Source organism: Heterodontus francisci, unplaced genomic scaffold, assembly GCF_036365525.1.
Source record: "Heterodontus francisci isolate sHetFra1 unplaced genomic scaffold, sHetFra1.hap1 HAP1_SCAFFOLD_934, whole genome shotgun sequence".
Taxonomy (NCBI): domain Eukaryota; kingdom Metazoa; phylum Chordata; class Chondrichthyes; order Heterodontiformes; family Heterodontidae; genus Heterodontus; species Heterodontus francisci.
Window position 1 is genome coordinate 249,380 of NW_027140690.1, and position 20,829 is coordinate 270,208.

General features: G+C 48.4%; 1 protein-coding gene across 1 annotated transcript; it reads left to right on the forward strand.

Annotated features, from left to right (window-relative positions):
* Window positions 1–247: 247 nt before the first annotated feature.
* On the forward strand, window positions 248–19,915 carry LOC137360501 (F-box only protein 28-like). Its single transcript, XM_068025912.1, has 3 exons — window positions 248–471; window positions 8,478–8,587; window positions 18,509–19,915. Exons 1-3 carry the CDS (start codon window positions 262–264, stop codon window positions 18,786–18,788), a joined length of 600 nt encoding a protein of 199 aa, XP_067882013.1. The 5' UTR covers window positions 248–261; the 3' UTR covers window positions 18,789–19,915.
* Window positions 19,916–20,829: the final 914 nt, after the last annotated feature.

Here is a 20,829-nt window from a genome sequence, read left to right on the forward strand (position 1 = left end):
TCTGAGGGATCTCTGTTTGTGGTGATCTGTTTCCGAGGGATCTGTTTGTGGTGATCTCTCTTTCTGAGGGATCTCCATTTCAAATCGCTCCCTTCTTCCGGCTGCCCCGTGCTTTCTCCGCTAATTGCGGTGACGTTCTTCCGGCCGCTGTTTCGTCCATTCTGCGCAGGCGCTGACGGGATCAGACGAGACGCCAGACATTCGCTCGCTTCTGACGTCACGAAGGACTGTGCGCGTTTGCGTCATATCCGGTCCGGAGTCATGGCGGCCGAGATGAGTGGAGCGGCGGCTGGGAGAGAGTCCGGGACCGGAGGAGACCCAGGACTGGCGCCGGCCACCGGGACTGAGCCGGCAACAAACCCCTGCACCGAACTGCTGCAGCAGGGGAACCCGCTCCTCAACCTCCCCATCGTGGCCATCGACTCCATCCTTGGCTTAATGTCCTACGACGAGATCAGCGGCCTCAGGATGGTGAGAAAATAAATAAACAAACAACCCCGGGGAGGAGAGAGTGGAATAAATAAAACCCCGGGGAGGAGAGAGTGGAATAAATAAAACCCCGGGGAGGAGAGAGTGGAATAAATAAAACCCCGGGGAGGAGAGAGTGGAATAAATAAAACCCCGGGGAGGAGAGAGTGGAATAAATAAAACCCCGGGGAGGAGAGAGTGGAATAAATAAAACCCCGGGGAGGAGAGAGTGGAATAAATAAAACCCCGGGGAGGAGAGAGTGGAATAAATAAAACCCCGGGGAGGAGAGAGTGGAATAAATAAAACCCCGGGGAGGAGAGAGTGGAATAAATAAAACCCCGGGGAGGAGAGAGTGGAATAAATAAAACCCCGGGGAGGAGAGAGTGGAATAAATAAAACCCCGGGGAGGAGAGAGTGGAATAAATAAAACCCCGGGGAGGAGAGAGTGGAATAAATAAACCCCCGGGGAGGAGAGAGTGGAATAAATAAAACCCCGGGGAGGAGAGAGTGGAATAAATAAAACCCCGGGGAGGAGAGAGTGGAATAAATAAAACCCCGGGGAGGAGAGAGTGGAATAAATAAAACCCCGGGGAGGAGAGAGTGGAATAAATAAAACCCCGGGGAGGAGAGAGTGGAATAAATAAAACCCCGGGGAGGAGAGAGTGGAATAAATAAAACCCCGGGGAGGAGAGAGTGGAATAAATAAAACCCCGGGGAGGAGAGAGTGGAATAAATAAAACCCCGGGGAGGAGAGAGTGGAATAAATAAAACCCCGGGGAGGAGAGAGTGGAATAAATAAAACCCCGGGGAGGAGAGACTGGAATAAATAAAACCCCGGGGAGGAGAGAGTGGAATAAATAAAACCCCGGGGAGGAGAGAGTGGAATAAATAAAACCCCGGGGAGGAGAGAGTGGAATAAATAAAACCCCGGGGAGGAGAGAGTGGAATAAATAAAACCCCGGGGAGGAGAGAGTGGAATAAATAAAACCCCGGGGAGGAGAGAGTGGAATAAATAAAACCCCGGGGAGGTGAGAGTGGAATAAATAAAACCCCGGGGAGGAGAGAGTGGAATAAATAAAACCCCGGGGAGGAGAGAGTGGAATAAATAAAACCCCGGGGAGGAGAGAGTGGAATAAATAAAACCCCGGGGAGGAGAGAGTGGAATAAATAAAACCCCGGGGAGGAGAGAGTGGAATAAATAAAACCCCGGGGAGGAGAGAGTGGAATAAATAAAACCCCGGGGAGGAGAGAGTGGAATAAATAAAACCCCGGGGAGGAGAGAGTGGAATAAATAAAACCCCGGGGAGGAGAGAGTGGAATAAATAAAACCCCGGGGAGGAGAGAGTGGAATAAATAAAACCCCGGGGAGGAGAGACTGGAATAAATAAAACCCCGGGGAGGAGAGAGTGGAATAAATAAAACCCCGGGGAGGAGAGAGTGGAATAAATAAAACCCCGGGGAGGAGAGAGTGGAATAAATAAAACCCCGGGGAGGAGAGAGTGGAATAAATAAAACCCCGGGGAGGAGAGAGTGGAATAAATAAAACCCCGGGGAGGAGAGAGTGGAATAAATAAAACCCCGGGGAGGAGAGACTGGAATAAATAAAACCCCGGGGAGGAGAGAGTGGAATAAATAAAACCCCGGGGAGGAGAGAGTGGAATAAATAAAACCCCGGGGAGGAGAGAGTGGAATAAATAAAACCCCGGGGAGGAGAGAGTGGAATAAATAAAACCCCGGGGAGGAGAGAGTGGAATAAATAAAACCCCGGGGAGGAGAGAGTGGAATAAATAAAACCCCGGGGAGGAGAGAGTGGAATAAATAAAACCCCGGGGAGGAGAGAGTGGAATAAATAAAACCCCGGGGAGGAGAGAGTGGAATAAATAAAACCCCGGGGAGGAGAGAGTGGAATAAATAAAACCCCGGGGAGGAGAGAGTGGAATAAATAAAACCCCGGGGAGGAGAGAGTGGAATAAATAAAACCCCGGGGAGGTGAGAGTGGAATAAATAAAACCCCGGGGAGGAGAGAGTGGAATAAATAAAACCCCGGGGAGGAGAGAGTGGAATAAATAAAACCCCGGGGAGGAGAGAGTGGAATAAATAAAACCCCGGGGAGGAGAGAGTGGAATAAATAAAACCCCGGGGAGGAGAGAGTGGAATAAATAAAACCCCGGGGAGGAGAGAGTGGAATAAATAAACCCCCGGGGAGGAGAGAGTGGAATAAATAAAACCCCGGGGAGGAGAGAGTGGAATAAATAAAACCCCGGGGAGGAGAGAGTGGAATAAATAAAACCCCGGGGAGGAGAGACTGGAATAAATAAAACCCCGGGGAGGAGAGAGTGGAATAAATAAAACCCCGGGGAGGAGAGAGTGGAATAAATAAAACCCCGGGGAGGAGAGAGTGGAATAAATAAAACCCCGGGGAGGAGAGACTGGAATAAATAAAACCCCGGGGAGGAGAGAGTGGAATAAATAAAACCCCGGGGAGGAGAGAGTGGAATAAATAAAACCCCGGGGAGGAGAGAGTGGAATAAATAAAACCCCGGGGAGGAGAGAGTGGAATAAATAAAACCCCGGGGAGGAGAGAGTGGAATAAATAAAACCCCGGGGAGGAGAGAGTGGAATAAATAAACCCCCGGGGAGGAGAGAGTGGAATAAATAAAACCCCGGGGAGGAGAGAGTGGAATAAATAAAACCCCGGGGAGGAGAGAGTGGAATAAATAAAACCCCGGGGAGGAGAGAGTGGAATAAATAAAACCCCGGGGAGGAGAGAGTGGAATAAATAAAACCCCGGGGAGGAGAGAGTGGAATAAATAAAACCCCGGGGAGGAGAGAGTGGAATAAATAAAACCCCGGGGAGGAGAGAGTGGAATAAATAAAACCCCGGGGAGGAGAGACTGGAATAAATAAAACCCCGGGGAGGAGAGAGTGGAATAAATAAAACCCCGGGGAGGAGAGAGTGGAATAAATAAAACCCCGGGGAGGAGAGAGTGGAATAAATAAAACCCCGGGGAGGAGAGACTGGAATAAATAAAACCCCGGGGAGGAGAGAGTGGAATAAATAAAACCCCGGGGAGGAGAGAGTGGAATAAATAAAACCCCGGGGAGGAGAGAGTGGAATAAATAAAACCCCGGGGAGGAGAGAGTGGAATAAATAAAACCCCGGGGAGGAGAGAGTGGAATAAATAAAACCCCGGGGAGGAGAGAGTGGAATAAATAAAACCCCGGGGAGGAGAGAGTGGAATAAATAAAACCCCGGGGAGGAGAGAGTGGAATAAATAAAACCCCGGGGAGGAGAGAGTGGAATAAATAAACCCCCGGGGAGGAGAGAGTGGAATAAATAAAACCCCGGGGAGGAGAGAGTGGAATAAATAAAACCCCGGGGAGGAGAGAGTGGAATAAATAAAACCCCGGGGAGGAGAGAGTGGAATAAATAAAACCCCGGGGAGGAGAGAGTGGAATAAATAAAACCCCGGGGAGGAGAGAGTGGAATAAATAAAACCCCGGGGAGGAGAGAGTGGAATAAATAAAACCCCGGGGAGGAGAGAGTGGAATAAATAAAACCCCGGGGAGGAGAGAGTGGAATAAATAAAACCCCGGGGAGGAGAGAGTGGAATAAATAAAACCCCGGGGAGGAGAGAGTGGAATAAATAAAACCCCGGGGAGGAGAGACTGGAATAAATAAAACCCCGGGGAGGAGAGAGTGGAATAAATAAAACCCCGGGGAGGAGAGAGTGGAATAAATAAAACCCCGGGGAGGAGAGAGTGGAATAAATAAAACCCCGGGGAGGAGAGAGTGGAATAAATAAAACCCCGGGGAGGAGAGAGTGGAATAAATAAAACCCCGGGGAGGAGAGAGTGGAATAAATAAAACCCCGGGGAGGAGAGAGTGGAATAAATAAAACCCCGGGGAGGAGAGAGTGGAATAAATAAAACCCCGGGGAGGAGAGAGTGGAATAAATAAAACCCCGGGGAGGAGAGAGTGGAATAAATAAAACCCCGGGGAGGAGAGAGTGGAATAAATAAAACCCCGGGGAGGAGAGAGTGGAATAAAAACCCCGGGGAGGAGAGAGTGGAATAAATAAAACCCCGGGGAGGAGAGAGTGGAATAAATAAAACCCCGGGGAGGAGAGAGTGGAATAAATAAAACCCCGGGGAGGAGAGAGTGGAATAAATAAAACCCCGGGGAGGAGAGAGTGGAATAAATAAAACCCCGGGGAGGAGAGAGTGGAATAAATAAAACCCCGGGGAGGAGAGACTGGAATAAATAAAACCCCGGGGAGGAGAGAGTGGAATAAATAAAACCCCGGGGAGGAGAGAGTGGAATAAATAAAACCCCGGGGAGGAGAGACTGGAATAAATAAAACCCCGGGGAGGAGAGAGTGGAATAAATAAAACCCCGGGGAGGAGAGAGTGGAATAAATAAAACCCCGGGGAGGAGAGAGTGGAATAAATAAAACCCCGGGGAGGAGAGAGTGGAATAAATAAAACCCCGGGGAGGAGAGACTGGAATAAATAAAACCCCGGGGAGGAGAGAGTGGAATAAATAAAACCCCGGGGAGGAGAGAGTGGAATAAATAAAACCCCGGGGAGGAGAGACTGGAATAAATAAAACCCCGGGGAGGAGAGAGTGGAATAAATAAAACCCCGGGGAGGAGAGAGTGGAATAAATAAAACCCCGGGGAGGAGAGAGTGGAATAAATAAAACCCCGGGGAGGAGAGAGTGGAATAAATAAAACCCCGGGGAGGAGAGAGTGGAATAAATAAAACCCCGGGGAGGAGAGAGTGGAATAAATAAAACCCCGGGGAGGAGAGAGTGGAATAAATAAAACCCCGGGGAGGAGAGAGTGGAATAAATAAAACCCCGGGGAGGAGAGAGTGGAATAAATAAAACCCCGGGGAGGAGAGAGTGGAATAAATAAAACCCCGGGGAGGAGAGAGTGGAATAAATAAAACCCCGGGGAGGAGAGAGTGGAATAAATAAAACCCCGGGGAGGAGAGAGTGGAATAAATAAAACCCCGGGGAGGAGAGAGTGGAATAAATAAAACCCCGGGGAGGAGAGAGTGGAATAAATAAAACCCCGGGGAGGAGAGAGTGGAATAAATAAAACCCCGGGGAGGAGAGAGTGGAATAAATAAAACCCCGGGGAGGAGAGAGTGGAATAAATAAAACCCCGGGGAGGAGAGAGTGGAATAAATAAAACCCCGGGGAGGAGAGAGTGGAATAAATAAAACCCCGGGGAGGAGAGAGTGGAATAAATAAAACCCCGGGGAGGAGAGAGTGGAATAAATAAAACCCCGGGGAGGAGAGAGTGGAATAAATAAAACCCCGGGGAGGAGAGAGTGGAATAAATAAAACCCCGGGGAGGAGAGAGTGGAATAAATAAAACCCCGGGGAGGAGAGAGTGGAATAAATAAAACCCCGGGGAGGAGAGAGTGGAATAAATAAAACCCCGGGGAGGAGAGAGTGGAATAAATAAAACCCCGGGGAGGAGAGAGTGGAATAAATAAAACCCCGGGGAGGAGAGAGTGGAATAAATAAAACCCCGGGGAGGAGAGAGTGGAATAAATAAAACCCCGGGGAGGAGAGAGTGGAATAAATAAAACCCCGGGGAGGAGAGAGTGGAATAAATAAAACCCCGGGGAGGAGAGAGTGGAATAAATAAAACCCCGGGGAGGAGAGAGTGGAATAAATAAAACCCCGGGGAGGAGAGAGTGGAATAAATAAAACCCCGGGGAGGAGAGAGTGGAATAAATAAAACCCCGGGGAGGAGAGAGTGGAATAAATAAAACCCCGGGGAGGAGAGAGTGGAATAAATAAAACCCCGGGGAGGAGAGAGTGGAATAAATAAAACCCCGGGGAGGAGAGAGTGGAATAAATAAAACCCCGGGGAGGAGAGAGTGGAATAAATAAAACCCCGGGGAGGAGAGACTGGAATTAATAAATCCCCGGGGAGGAGAGAGTGGAATAAATAAAACCCCGGGGAGGAGAGAGTGGAATAAATAAAACCCCGGGGCGGAGAGACTGGAATAAATAAAACCCCGGGGAGGAGAGAGTGGAATAAATAAAACCCCGGGGAGGAGAGACTGGAATTAATAAAACCCCGGGGCGGAGAGACTGGAATAAATAAAACCCCGGGGAGGAGAGAGTGGAATAAATAAAACCCCGGGGAGGAGAGAGTGGAATAAATAAAACCCCGGGGAGGAGAGAGTGGAATAAATAAAACCCCGGGGAGGAGAGAGTGGAATAAATAAAACCCCGGGGAGGAGAGACTGGAATAAATAAAACCCCGGGGAGGAGAGAGTGGAATAAATAAAACCCCGGGGAGGAGAGAGTGGAATAAATAAAACCCCGGGGAGGAGAGACTGGAATAAATAAAACCCCGGGGAGGAGAGAGTGGAATAAATAAAACCCCGGGGAGGAGAGAGTGGAATAAATAAAACCCCGGGGAGGAGAGAGTGGAATTAATAAAACCCCGGGGCGGAGAGACTGGAATAAATAAAACCCCGGGGAGGAGAGACTGGAATAAATAAAACCCCGGGGAGGGGAGACTGGAATAAATAAAACCCCGGGGAGGAGAGAGTGGAATAAATAAAACCCCGGGGAGGAGAGAGTGGAATAAATAAAACCCCGGGGAGGAGAGAGTGGAATAAATAAAACCCCGGGGAGGAGAGACTGGAATAAATAAAACCCCGGGGAGGAGAGAGTGGAATAAATAAAACCCCGGGGAGGAGAGAGTGGAATAAATAAAACCCCGGGGAGGAGAGAGTGGAATAAATAAAACCCCGGGGAGGAGAGAGTGGAATAAATAAAACCCCGGGGAGGAGAGAGTGGAATAAATAAAACCCCGGGGAGGAGAGAGTGGAATAAATAAAACCCCGGGGAGGAGAGAGTGGAATAAATAAAACCCCGGGGAGGAGAGAGTGGAATAAATAAAACCCCGGGGAGGAGAGAGTGGAATAAATAAAACCCCGGGGAGGAGAGAGTGGAATAAATAAAACCCCGGGGAGGAGTGAGTGGAATAAATAAAACCCCGGGGAGGAGAGAGTGGAATAAATAAAACCCCGGGGAGGAGAGAGTGGAATAAATAAAACCCCGGGGAGGAGAGAGTGGAATAAATAAAACCCCGGGGAGGAGAGAGTGGAATAAATAAAACCCCGGGGAGGAGAGAGTGGAATAAATAAAACCCCGGGGAGGAGTGAGTGGAATAAATAAAACCCCGGGGAGGAGAGAGTGGAATAAATAAAACCCCGGGGAGGAGAGAGTGGAATAAATAAAACCCCGGGGAGGAGTGAGTGGAATAAATAAAACCCCGGGGAGGAGAGAGTGGAATAAATAAAACCCCGGGGAGGAGAGAGTGGAATAAATAAAACCCCGGGGAGGAGAGAGTGGAATAAATAAAACCCCGGGGAGGAGAGAGTGGAATAAATAAAACCCCGGGGAGGAGAGAGTGGAATAAATAAAACCCCGGGGAGGAGTGAGTGGAATAAATAAAACCCCGGGGAGGAGAGAGTGGAATAAATAAAACCCCGGGGAGGAGAGAGTGGAATAAATAAAACCCCGGGGAGGAGAGAGTGGAATAAATAAAACCCCGGGGAGGAGAGAGTGGAATAAATAAAACCCCGGGGAGGAGAGAGTGGAATAAATAAAACCCCGGGGAGGAGAGAGTGGAATAAATAAAACCCCGGGGAGGAGAGAGTGGAATAAATAAAACCCCGGGGAGGAGAGAGTGGAATAAATAAAACCCCGGGGAGGAGAGAGTGGAATAAATAAAACCCCGGGGAGGAGAGAGTGGAATAAATAAAACCCCGGGGAGGAGTGAGTGGAATAAATAAAACCCCGGGGAGGAGAGAGTGGAATAAATAAAACCCCGGGGAGGAGAGAGTGGAATAAATAACACCTCTTGACCAAGTGCGAGCTGGTGCTAAACAGTATCTGTCCATTCATACTGAGGTGTGCTGCAGGTGTGAGTGGGAATCTATCGATCTGTTACTTCCATCTTTTCCTTAGGTGTGTAAGCGTATGGATGCAGTCTGCCAGCGGATGTTGAACCAGGGCTTCCTGAAGGTAGAGCGGTACCACAGTTTGTGTCAGAAACAAGTCAAAGCACAACTGCCAAGGTGAGTAACCGTGGGTTGGATTAATGTATGCTCCTCACAGCTTCTGACCCCATGTAACTTGAAGTCCTAATGCCATTAACTGTGGAAGGGCAGATGATCCTTCACAGACCTTTGATCTCCACACCTGGAGAAGGATGTTCTTGTACTGGAGGCGGTACAGCAAAGGCTTGGTCCCTGGGATGAGAGACTGAGTTAGTTTGGCCTATACTGTCTGGAATTTGCAAGAAAGAGTTGTGATCTCATTGATATATACCAGGTTCTGAAGGGACCTGTCAGGCCAGACATAGAGGTGTTTCACTTGGTCAGAGAATCTAGAAGACGGAGACGATCATTTCGGACTGAGATGAGGAGAAATCTTTTCACTCAAAGGATTGTGCATCTTTGGAATCGTCCAACCCAGAGGGTCATGTGTGGTCCGTCGTTGAGTATATTTATGGCTGTGAGAATGTTGCTCTCTCCTAGATCCTATTCCCACTGAACAGCTGACCACCTATCTTCCCCCATGTTAGGTGATATTGTTAACGGTTGCATCTCTCCTTTAAATCTGCCTTTTCCTCAAAAAAAATCCCTTGACCAAGTCCTTGAACATGTTGTCACCTCCCAATCCAATCCCATCTTTCCCGGAGCTCCATGTTTTAATGCCTCTAATCAGGTTTCCACTCTTGCCACAGTACTGAAACAGCTCTTGTCAAAGTCACAAATGACATCCTATGTGACTGTGACAAAGGTAAACTTTCCCTCCTCCTCCTTCTCGACCTGTCTGCAGCCTTTGACACAGTTGACCACACCATCTTCCACCAATGCCTCCCCACTGTTGTCCAGCTGGGTGGGTCTACTGTCATCTGGTTCCATTCTATCTAATCGGAGCCAGAGAATCACTTGCTATGGTTTCTCTTCCTGCTCCTGCACTGTTATCTCTGGCGTCCCCCATGGATCTAACCTTGGCTCCCTCCTAATTCTCATCTCCATGCTGCCCCTCAGCGACATCATCAGAAAGCACGGTGTTAGTCTTCACATGTACACTGATGACGCTCGGCTGTACCTCACCACTACCTCCCTCGACTCCACTGTAGTTAAATTATCAGACTGCTTATCCAACATCCAGTACTGGATGAGGAGAAATTTCCTCCAATTAACTGTTGGGAAGTCTGAAGCCATCGTTTTCGGTACCTACGAGTGGTTAGGAATTGGAATGCACTGCCTGAGAGAGTGATGGAGGCACATTCAATTGAGGCTTTCAAAAGGGAATCAGACTCTTTATGAAAAGGAAGAATGTGCAGGGTTATGGAGAGAAGGCAGGGGAATGGCACTAAGTGAATTGCTCATTCAGAGAGCTGGTGCAGATACAATGGGCTGAATGGCCTCCTTCTGTGCTGTAATAATTCTGTGATTCTGCTTCAAACTCTGTTCCCTAACTACTGACTCCATCCCTGTCCTTGAGCCGGAGATTAAGCCAGTGTGTTCACAACCTTGGTGACCCCGAGATGAGCTTTCAATCACATACTGGTGCCATCACTAAGATCACCTCTTTCCACCTCCATAACATTGCCCAACTTTACCCCATCTCAGCTCATCTGTTGCTGAAACCCTTATTCACACATTCATTACCTGTGGACTTGACTATTCCAATGGACTCCTGTCTGGTCACCCACAGTCTACTCCCTATAAACTTGAGGTCATCCAAATCTTTGCTGCCTGTATCTTAACTCACAACAAATCTTGTTCACCTAATCACCCCTGTGCTCACTGACTTATATTGGCTCCACAATCTAATTTTAAAATTCTCATCCTTATTTTCAAATCCCTCTATGGCCTCACCCCTTCTATCTCTATAATCTCTTCCAGCCCCACAACCCTCAGATATTTGTGCTCATCTTATTCTGGTCACTTGAGCATCCCCGATTTTAATTGCTCCACCATTGGTGATCACGCCTTCGGTTGCCTAAGCTCTGGAGTATCCTCCCAACCCTGTACCTCGCTTTCCTCCTTTAAGCCACTCCTTAAAAGCTACCTCTTTGACTAAGCCTTTGGTCATTTGACCTAATATCTCCTAATGTGGCTCAGTGTCATGTTTTTTATAATCCTGTCAAGCGCCTTGGGCCATTTTATTCTGGTAAAGGCACGATATAAATATAAGTTGTTCTCGGAATCGAGATATGGGGAGTGGCCAGGAAAGTGGAGTTGAAACAAAAGATCAGCCTTGATCATACTGAATGGCGGAGCACGCCTACGGGGCTATGTATTCTACTCCAGAAATAAAAACAGAAGTGCAAACAGAAAAATAAAAACAAAATACTGCGGATGCTGGAAATCTGAAATAAAAACAGAAAATACTGGAAATACTGAGCAGGAAACAGTTAACATTTCAGGTCTGTGACCTTTCATCAGAACTGTGTTATGACCAAGGCGGGAGTAATGCACTGTTAATTCAGTCCCACTACTCCAGAGGTCATAGCATAGGTTTCCCACCTACTGGAAAATAGCAAATTTAAACACACTATTTGTCCCCCAGAATAAAGCACACCAAACCAGGTTTCTTTAAACAACAACAAAATTAACTATTTATTAATAAACTAAGTCTTAAACAATAATGAAATAACTATATGTGAAAGGATTCCTTTCAAACTTCTTATTCTTCCTAACTCTCTCGCACACACACATACATTCAAAAAAAACGGTTAACTAGTTTTAAAAGGATGTTTTGGATTACAACTGTTTCTTAGGAATAATAAAATAACTGAGTTGTCACATTCTGGTGGGATATTTCCGGGTCAGTGAGGTGGCCCAGAGTCGAATAGTCGAATGCACTTGAAGTCTCTCCAGGCGAGGTTGATGAGCAGTCTGTGATGGGTTGGCATTCACGGCACTTCATCTTCAGCAGGCGTCACACAGATCTTTCAGTAAAGGGTGTAGAAACAGGTCTACTTGGGTTTTGAAATAGCAGTCTAGCAATAGAAGCTTTCTTCAGTTTTCAGGATCTCCCAAAACATAAGAGACAACAGGAATTACTCCTGAGGCAGAAATTTTTCAGAGACTGGAGGCAGTAAGAATCTGTTACCTTTAAAAATGTAAGATTTCCTCTCAGCAAAGCAGTCTTCCTCCACAGAGCAGCAGCTCCTCTTTTCCTGGGTTTTTTTCTCTCCAGGGGCCTTTTCCTCTCTCCAGGCAGACCATAGCTACCACCTCAAATGTAGAATTTCTTTTTACAAGAGAGGCGAGCCTTCTTTTTCAGGGAGAGGTCTTTTTTTGGTCTGCAAATAACAGGTCCCAGCCAGTTTGTTTTGCCTGTCCAGCTACTGGTCTCCACAATGCAAATGAGAAACTGAAACTGTAGCAATCATGTGATCTGTCATTTCCCTTGCTGTTGTTTGGAACAGGTGTTTTGCAGTCTGTCCCTTTCAGGTCACACCAAGTTTCAGCATTCAATGTTCACACAAAATCCTTTTTCTCAGTCTTTTAAAAACACATAGAATACTAAGCATAAAAAAAACTCTTGTGATAACTGGCAAAGGTTAGAGATGCAATGGGCTCTGAGCAAGTGAAAGAGGGGGAGGGGGGAAGAAAAACAAAAGGGAAGGTGTGTGATAGGGCGGAGAGCAGGAGAAATTGGTTGTCTACTGCTCTTATTTCTTATGTCCTTAATCCAGATGTGGGGATTTGGAAATTTAGGTGTGGGATTTGGAATCCAGGTGTGAAGAAATGGAAAATTTTATGGGGTGGTTTGAAATCCTGATCTGGGGAATTGGGGATCCAGATGTGATTAATTTGAAATCCAGGAGCCTGGGTCACCCGGCAGTGGGGAGCACCCAGGAGGAGCCTGGGTCCCCGGGCAGTGGGGAGCACCCAGGAGGAGCCTGGGTCCCCGGGCAGTGGGGAGCACCCAGGAGGAGCCTGGGTCACCGGGCAGTGGGGAGCACCCAGGAGGAGCCTGGGTCACCGGGCAGTGGGGAGCACCCAGGAGGAGCCTGGGTCACCGGGCAGTGGGGAGCACCCAGGAGGAGCCTGGGTCACCGGGCAGTGGGGAGCTCCCAGGAGGAGCCTGGGTCACCGGGCAGTGGGGAGCTCCCAGGAGGAGCCTGGGTCACCGGGCAGTGGGGAGCACCCGGGAGGAGCCTGGGTCACCGGGCAGTGGGGAGCACCCGGGAGGAGCCTGGGTCACCGGGCAGTGGGGAGCTCCCAGGAGGAGCCTGGGTCACCGGGCAGTGAGGAGCTCCCAGGAGGAGCCTGGGTCACCGGGCAGTGGGGAGCTCCCAGGAGGAGCCTGGGTCACCGGGCAGTGGGGAGCACCCGGGAGGAGCCTGGGTCACCGGGCAGTGGGGAGCACCCGGGAGGAGCCTGGGTCACCAGGCAGTGGGGAGCACCATGGAGGAGCCTGGGTCACCGGGCAGTGGGGAGCTCCCAGGAGGAGCCTGGGTCACCGGGCAGTGGGGAGCTCCCAGGAGGAGCCTGGGTCACCGGGCAGTGAGGAGCTCCCAGGAGGAGCCTGGGTCACCGGGCAGTGGGGAGCTCCCAGGAGGAGCCTGGGTCACCGGGCAGTGGGGAGCACCCGGGAGGAGCCTGGGTCACCGGGCAGTGGGGAGCACCCGGGAGGAGCCTGGGTCACCAGGCAGTGGGGAGCACCATGGAGGAGCCTGGGTCACCGGGCAGTGGGGAGCTCCCAGGAGGAGCCTGGGTCACCGGGCAGTGGGGAGCACCATGGAGGAGCCTGGGTCACCGGGCAGTGGGGAGCTCCCAGGAGGAGCCTGGGTCACCGGGCAGTGGGGAGCTCCCAGGAGGAGCCTGGGTCACCGGGCAGTGGGGAGCTCCCAGGAGGAGCCTGGGTCACCGGGCAGTGGGGAGCTCCCAGGAGGAGCCTGGGTCACCGGGCAGTGGGGAGCACCCGGGAGGAGCCTGGGTCACCGGGCAGTGGGGAGCTCCCAGGAGGAGCCTGGGTCACCGGGCAGTATTGCCAGTCGGGAAAACCGTGGCAGCAGAGGTTTGACGTGGGGATGTGTGAGGTCATTACTTTGGATCTGTGAAATAAAAATTAAAATATTTTCTTGGTTAACGGCAAAGCAATAAAGAGAGTGGTCACACTGAGAGGTTATAAACAGTGCAATGTGGAGTCTAAATGTTGGGAATTTGGTGAGAATGGAACTCACTGGTAAATAGTGGGTAAGCAGTTTTCAAACTGAAATTTAGTTTAACATTTTGAATTTAACTTCGAAATTTAAAAACTGTAAAACAAACTGCAAGTTAGTCAACAGAAAATATCTGTCAGTGGCAGTTTAACAGTCAACTAAGTGATTGCCTGAATAGATTAGATTAGATTAGAACATTACAGCGCAGTACAGGCCCTTCGGCCCTCGATGTTGCACCGACCTGTGAAACCATCTGACCTACACTATTCCATTTTCATCCATATGTCTATCCAATGACCACTTAAATGCCCTTAAAGTTGGCGAGTCTACTACTGTTGCAGGCAGGGCGTTCCACGCCCCTACTACTCTCTGTGTAAAGAAACTACTTCTGACATCTGTCCTATATCTATCACCCCTCAACTTAAAGCTATGTCCCCTCGTGTTTGCCATCACCATCCGAGGAAAAAGACTTTCACTATCCACCCTATCTAACCCTCTGATTATCTTATATGTCTCTATTAAGTCACCTCTCCTCATCCTCCTCTCCAATGAAAACAACCTCAAGTCCCTCAGCCTTTCCTCGTAAGACCTTCCCTCCATACCAGGCAACATCCTAGTAAATCTCGTCTGCACCCTTTCCAAAGCTTCCACATCCTTCCTATAATGCGGTGACCAGAACTGCACGCAATACTCCAGGTGCGGTCTCACCAGAGTTTTGTACAGCTGCAGCATAACCTTGTGGCTCCGAAACTCGATCCCCCTACTAATAAAAGCTAACACACCATATGCCTTCTTAACAGCCCTATTAACCTGGGTAGCAACTTTCAGGGATTTATGTACCTGGACACCAAGATCTCTCTGCTCATCTACACTACCAAGAATCTTCCCATTAGCCCAGTACTCTGCATTCCTGTTACTCCTTCCAAAGTGAATCACCTCACACTTTTCCGCATTAAACTCCATTTGCCATCTCTCAGCCCAGCTCTGCAGCCTATCTATGTCCCTCTGTACCCTACAACATCCTTCGGCACAGTGGCGCAGTGGTTAGCACCGCAGCCTCACAGCTCCAGCGACCCGGGTTCAATTCTGGGTACTGCCTGTGTGGAGTTTGCATGTTCTCCCTGTGTCTGCGTGGGTTTTCTCCGGGTACTCCGGTTTCCTCCCACAAGCCAAAAGACTTGCAGGTTGGTAGGTAAATTGGCCATTATAAATTGCCACTAGTATAGGTAGGTGGTAGGGAAATATAGGGACAGGTGGGGATGTGGTAGGAATATGGGATTAGTGTAGGATTAGTATAAATGGGTGGTTGATGGTCGGCACAGACTCAGTGGGCCGAAGGGCCTGTTTCAGTGCTGTATCTCTAAACGCTAAACGCTATCCACAACTCCACCGACCTTCGTGTCATCCGCAAATTTACTAACCCACCCTTCTACACCCTCATCCAGGTCATTTATAAAAATGACAAATAGCAGTGGCCCCAAAACAGGTCCTTGCGGTACACCACTAGAAACTAAACTCCAGGATAAACATTTACCATCAACCACCACCCTCTGTCTTCTTTCAGCTAGCCAATTTCTGATCCAAAGCTCTAAATCACCTTCAACCCCATACTTCCGTATTTTCTGCAATAGCCTACCGTGGGGAACCTTATCAAACGCCTTACTGAAATCCATATACACCACATCCACTGCCTTTCCCTCATCCACCTGTTTGGTCACCTTCTCGAAAAACTCAATAAGGTTTGTGAGGCACGACCTACCCTTCACAAAACCGTGCTGACTATCGCTAATGAACTTATTCTTTTCAAGATGATTATAAATCCTATCTCTCTTAACCTTTTCCAACATTTTACCCACAACCGAAGTAAGGCTCACAGGTCTATAATTACCAGGGCTGTCTCTACTCCCCTTCTTGAACAAGGGGACAACATTTGCTATCCTCCAGTCTTCCAGCACTATTCCTGTCGACAATGACGACATAAAGATCAAGGACAAAGGCTCTGCAATCTCCTCCCTAGCTTCCCAGAGAATCCTAGGATAATTCCCATCTGGCCCAGGGGACTTATCGATTTTCACACTTTCCAAAATTGATAACACCTCCTCCTTGTGAACCTCAATCCCATCTAGCCTAGTAGTCTGAATCTCAGTATTCTCCTTGACAACATTTTCTTTCTCTACTGTAAATACTGACGAAAAATATTCATTTAACGCTTCCCCTATCTCCTCTGATTCCACACACAACTTCCCACTACTATCCTTGATTGTCCCTAATCTAACTCTATTCATTCTTTTATTCCTGATATACCTATAGAAAGCCTTAGGGTTTTCCTTGATCCTATCCGCCAATGACTTCTCGTGTCCTCTCCTTGCTCTTCTTAGCTCTCCCTTTAGATCCTTCCTGGCTAGCTTGTAACTCTCATGCGCCCTAACTGAGCCTTCACGTCTCATCCTAACATAAGCCGCCTTCTTCCTCTTGACAAGCGCTTCAACTTCTTTAGTAAACCACGGCTCCCTCGCTCGACAACTTCCTCCCTGCCTGACACGCCGTAGCTGCTCCTTGAATAAGCTCCACATTTCGATTGTGCCCATCCCCTGCAGTTTCCTTCCCCATCCTACGCATCCTAAGTCTTGCCTAATCGCATCATAATTTCCTTTCCCCCAGCTATAATTCTTGCCCTGCGGTATATACCCGTCCCTGCCCATCGCTAAGGTAAACCTAACCGAATTGTGATCACTATCACCAAAGTGCTCACCTACATCTAAATCTAACACCTGGCCGGGTTCATTACCCAGTACCAAATCCAATGTGGCATCGCCCCTGGTTGGTCTGTCTACATACTGTGTCAGAAAACCCTCCTGCACACACTGGACAAAAACTGACCCATCTAAAGTACTTGAACTATAGTATTTCCAGTCGATATTTGGAAAGTTAAAGTCCCCCATAACAACTACCCTGTTACTCTCGCCCCTGTCGAGAATCATCTTCGCTATCCTTTCCTCTACATCTCTGGAACTATTCGGAGGTCTATAGAAAACTCCCAACAGGGTGACCTCTCCTCTCCTGTTTCTAACCTCGGCCCATACTATCTCAGTAGACGAGTCCTCAAACGTCCTTTCTGCCGCTGTAATACTCTCCTTGATTAGCAATGCCACCCCCCCCCCCCCCTTTTTTACCATCTTCTCTGTTCTTACTGAAACATCTAAATCCTGGAACCTGCAACATCCATTCCTGCCCCTGCTCTACCCATGTCTCCGAAATGGCCACAACATCGAGATCCCAGGTACCAACCCATGCTGCAAGCTCACCCACCTTATTCCGGATGCTCCTGGCGTTGAAGTAGACACACTTTAAACCAAGTTCTTGCTTGCCAGTGCCCTCTTGCGTCCTTGTAACCTTATCCCTGACCTCACTACTCTCAACATCCTGTACACTGGAACTACAATTTAGGTTCCCATCCCCCTGCTGAATTAGTTTAAACCCCCCCGAAGAGCACTAGCAAATCTCCCCCCCCCCCCCCCCCCCCCCCCCCCAGGATATTGGTACCCCTCTGGTTCAGGTGAAGACCATCCTGTTTGTAGAGGTCCCACCTACCCCAGAAAGAGCCCCAATTATCCAGGAAACCAAAACCCTCCCTCCTACACCATCCCTGCAGCCACGTGTTCAACTCCTCTCTCTCCCTATTCCTCGCTTCGCTAGCACGTGGCACGGGCAACAACCCAGAGATAACAACTCTGTTTGTTCTCGCTCTCAGCTTCCATCCTAGCTCCCTGAATTTCTGCCTTAAATCCCCATCTCTCTTCCTACCTATGTCGTTGGTGCCTATGTGGACCACGACTTGGGGCTGCACCCCCTCCCCCTTAAGGATCCCAAAAACACGATCCGAGACATCACGAACCCTGGCACCTGGGAGGCAACACACCAACCGTGAGTCTCTCTCGTTCCCACTGAACCTCCTATCTGTTCCCCTAACTATGGAGTCCCCAATGACTAATGCTCTGCTCCTCTTCCCCCTTCCCTTCTGAGCAACAGGGACAGACTCTGTGCCAGAGACCTGTACCCCATTGCTTACCCCTGGTAAGTCGTCCCCCGCAACAGTATCCAAAACGGTATACCTGTTGTTGAGGGAAACGGCCACAGGGGATCCCTGCACTGCCTGCTGGTTCCCTCTCCTTCCCCTGACGGTAACCCATCTACCTACTTCTTTTACCTGAGGTGTGACTACCTCCCTATAGCTCCTCTCAATAACCCCCTCCGCCTCCCGAATGATCCGAAGTTCATCCAGCTCCAGTTCCCTAACGCGGTTCTCGAGGAGCTGGAGTTGGGTGCACTTCCCGCAGATGCAGTCAGCAGGGACACTCTGGGCGACCCTTACCTCCCACATTCTGCAGGAGGAACATACAACTGCCTTAACCTCCATTCCCACTATTCTAAATTCCCAACAAATCTACTGAAAAACCAAAAAAAAAGTCAAAACTTGTTAGCTTAGCAATCCAACGGACATAACTTTTTAAATAAAAAGCTTACCTTATCAACAAACTGGGGGCGAGTTACTGTGAGCAGAAAGCTGAGGGAGCATTTGGAACTTGGGTGTGTTTGGAAAAGATGTATAAAGGTAAACCGTATCTGCTGACTCAGACTGATCATGAACAGAGTACATTGCAAACAAAGTCTAAAAGTTGGGAATTATGTGAGAGTGGGAATTCAATGCAGGGGGAAGGAGGTGCTTCTTTTAGCTTCCAATACTTCTGGTGGTTTGTATCAGCTCATGTAAGTATTTAACAATTTGTCCCGTGTTTTACAGCTTAGCGCAAGTGTTCGAGTCCAAGGGAAATTTACGTGCAGAAGGAGGCCATTCGGCCATTGAGACTTACCGACTCTCTGTCGAGCAAGCCAGTCAGTCCCATTCCCCTGCTCTATTCCACAGTCCTGCAAGTTTATTTCCTTCAAGTGTCCTTCCAATTTCCACCACCTTCATAGGCATCGAGTTCCAAGTCATTACCACTTACTGCATAATAAAGTTCTTTCTCACATCCCCCCTCCACTGCATCTCTTGGCCAAAATCTTCAATCTGTGTCCCCTAGTCTTTGTACCATCAGCTAATGGGAACAGTTTTTCCTTTAGCTACTTTCTCCAAACCTGTCATAATCTTGTACACCCCTATCCAATCTCCCCTCAATCTCCTCTGCTCCCACGAGAACAACCCCAGCTTCTTCAACTTAACCTTGTAGCAAAAATCCCTCATCCCTGGAACCATTCTGGTAAATCTCCTCTGCACCCTCTCAATAACCCTCATATCCTTCCTAAAGTGTGTGCAGTACTCTAGTTGGGGACTAAACCAAGCTTTTTAAAGGTTCAGCATAACGTCCCTGCTTTTGTACTCAGTACCTCTACTTATGAAGCCTAAGATCCCATGTGCTTGCCTGACCACACTCAATATCTTCTGCAACTTTCAAAGATCGATGCACATACACCCCCAGGTCCCTCTGTTCCTACACATTCTTTATAACTGTGCCATTAAATGTATATTGCCTCTCCCTATCCCTTCTGCTAAAATGTATCATCTCACACTTGTCAGTATGAAATTCCATTGCCACTCTGCCCCTTCTGCTCACCTATCTATGACCTGTTATAGGCAGTTTGTATCATCCTCACTTTTTGCCACTCCTCCGAGTTTGATATCTTTAAATTTTGAAATGTTACTCTCTATCAATATCCAAGTCATCAGAAAAAGCAGTGCTCCTAACACTGAACCTTGGACTGTCTACCATCCTCCAGTCTGAAAAACATTGAAAAAGCAGTGCTCCTAACACTGAACCTTGGACTGTCTACCATCCTCCAGTCTGAAAAACATTGAAAAAGCAGTGCTCCTAACACTGACCTTGGACTGTCTACCATCCTCCAGTCTGAAAAACATTGAAAAGCAGTGCTCCTAACACTGAACCTTGGACTGTCTACCATCCTCCAGTCTGAAAAACATTGAAAAAGCAGTGCTCCTAACACTGAACCTTGGACTGTCTACCATCCTCCAGTCTGAAAAACATTGAAAAAGCAGTGCTCCTAACACTGAACCTTGGACTGTCTACCATCCTCCAGTCTGAAAAAACATTTACCACGACTCGCTGTTATCTGTCCATAAGCCAAATTTTTATCCAAGCTGACACTGACCCTCCTATTCCAAGAGTCTCAATTTTGTTAACCAGCCTTTTATGTAGTACTTATTAAACACTTTCTTAAAATCTAAATAGACAACATCCATTGCTTTCCCTTCATCAACCTTCTCTGTTACGTCATCAAAAAAATTCAATTAGTCAAGCATGATCTCCCTTTTTCAAATCCATGCTGGCTAGCTTTAATTAACTCAAACATCTCCAAGTGCCTGTTGATTTTTTCCATGATTATTATTTCTAAAACCTTACTTGCCTTGGGATTCTTGCCTTTATTAGCCGAGGTATAGAATATAAGAGCAGGGAGGTTATGATGGAGCTGTATAAAATAGTAGTTAAGCCACAGCTGGAGTACTGTGTACAGTTCTGGGTACCACACTATCGAAAGGATGTGATTGCCTTGGAGAGGGTGCAGAGGAGATTCACCAGGATGTTGCCTGGGCTGGAGCATTTCAGCTATGAAGAGAGACTGAAAAGGCTAGGATTGTTTTCCTTACAGCAGAGAAGGCTGAGGGGTGGGGGGGGGGGGGGGGGGGGGGGGGGGTGGTGGGAACATGATTGAGGTATACAAAATTATGAGGGGCATTGATAGGTTAGATAGGAAGAAACTTTTTCCCTTAGTGGAGGGCTCAATAACCAGGGGGTATAGATTTAAGGTAAGGGGCAGGAGGTTTAGACGGGATTTGAGGAAAAAAATTTTCACTCAGAGGGTGGTTGGAGTCTGGAACACACTGCCTGAAGTGGTGGTAGAGGCAGGAGCCCTCACAACATTTAAGAAGTATTTAGATGAGCACTTGAAACGCCATAGCATGCAAGGTTACGGGCCAAGTGCTGGAAAATGGGATTAGAATAGTTAGGTGCTTGATGGCCAGCACAGACACAATGGGCCGAAGGGCTTGTTTCTGTGCTGTATAAACTCTATGACCCACCACTGACGTTAAACTGACCAGCCTGTAGT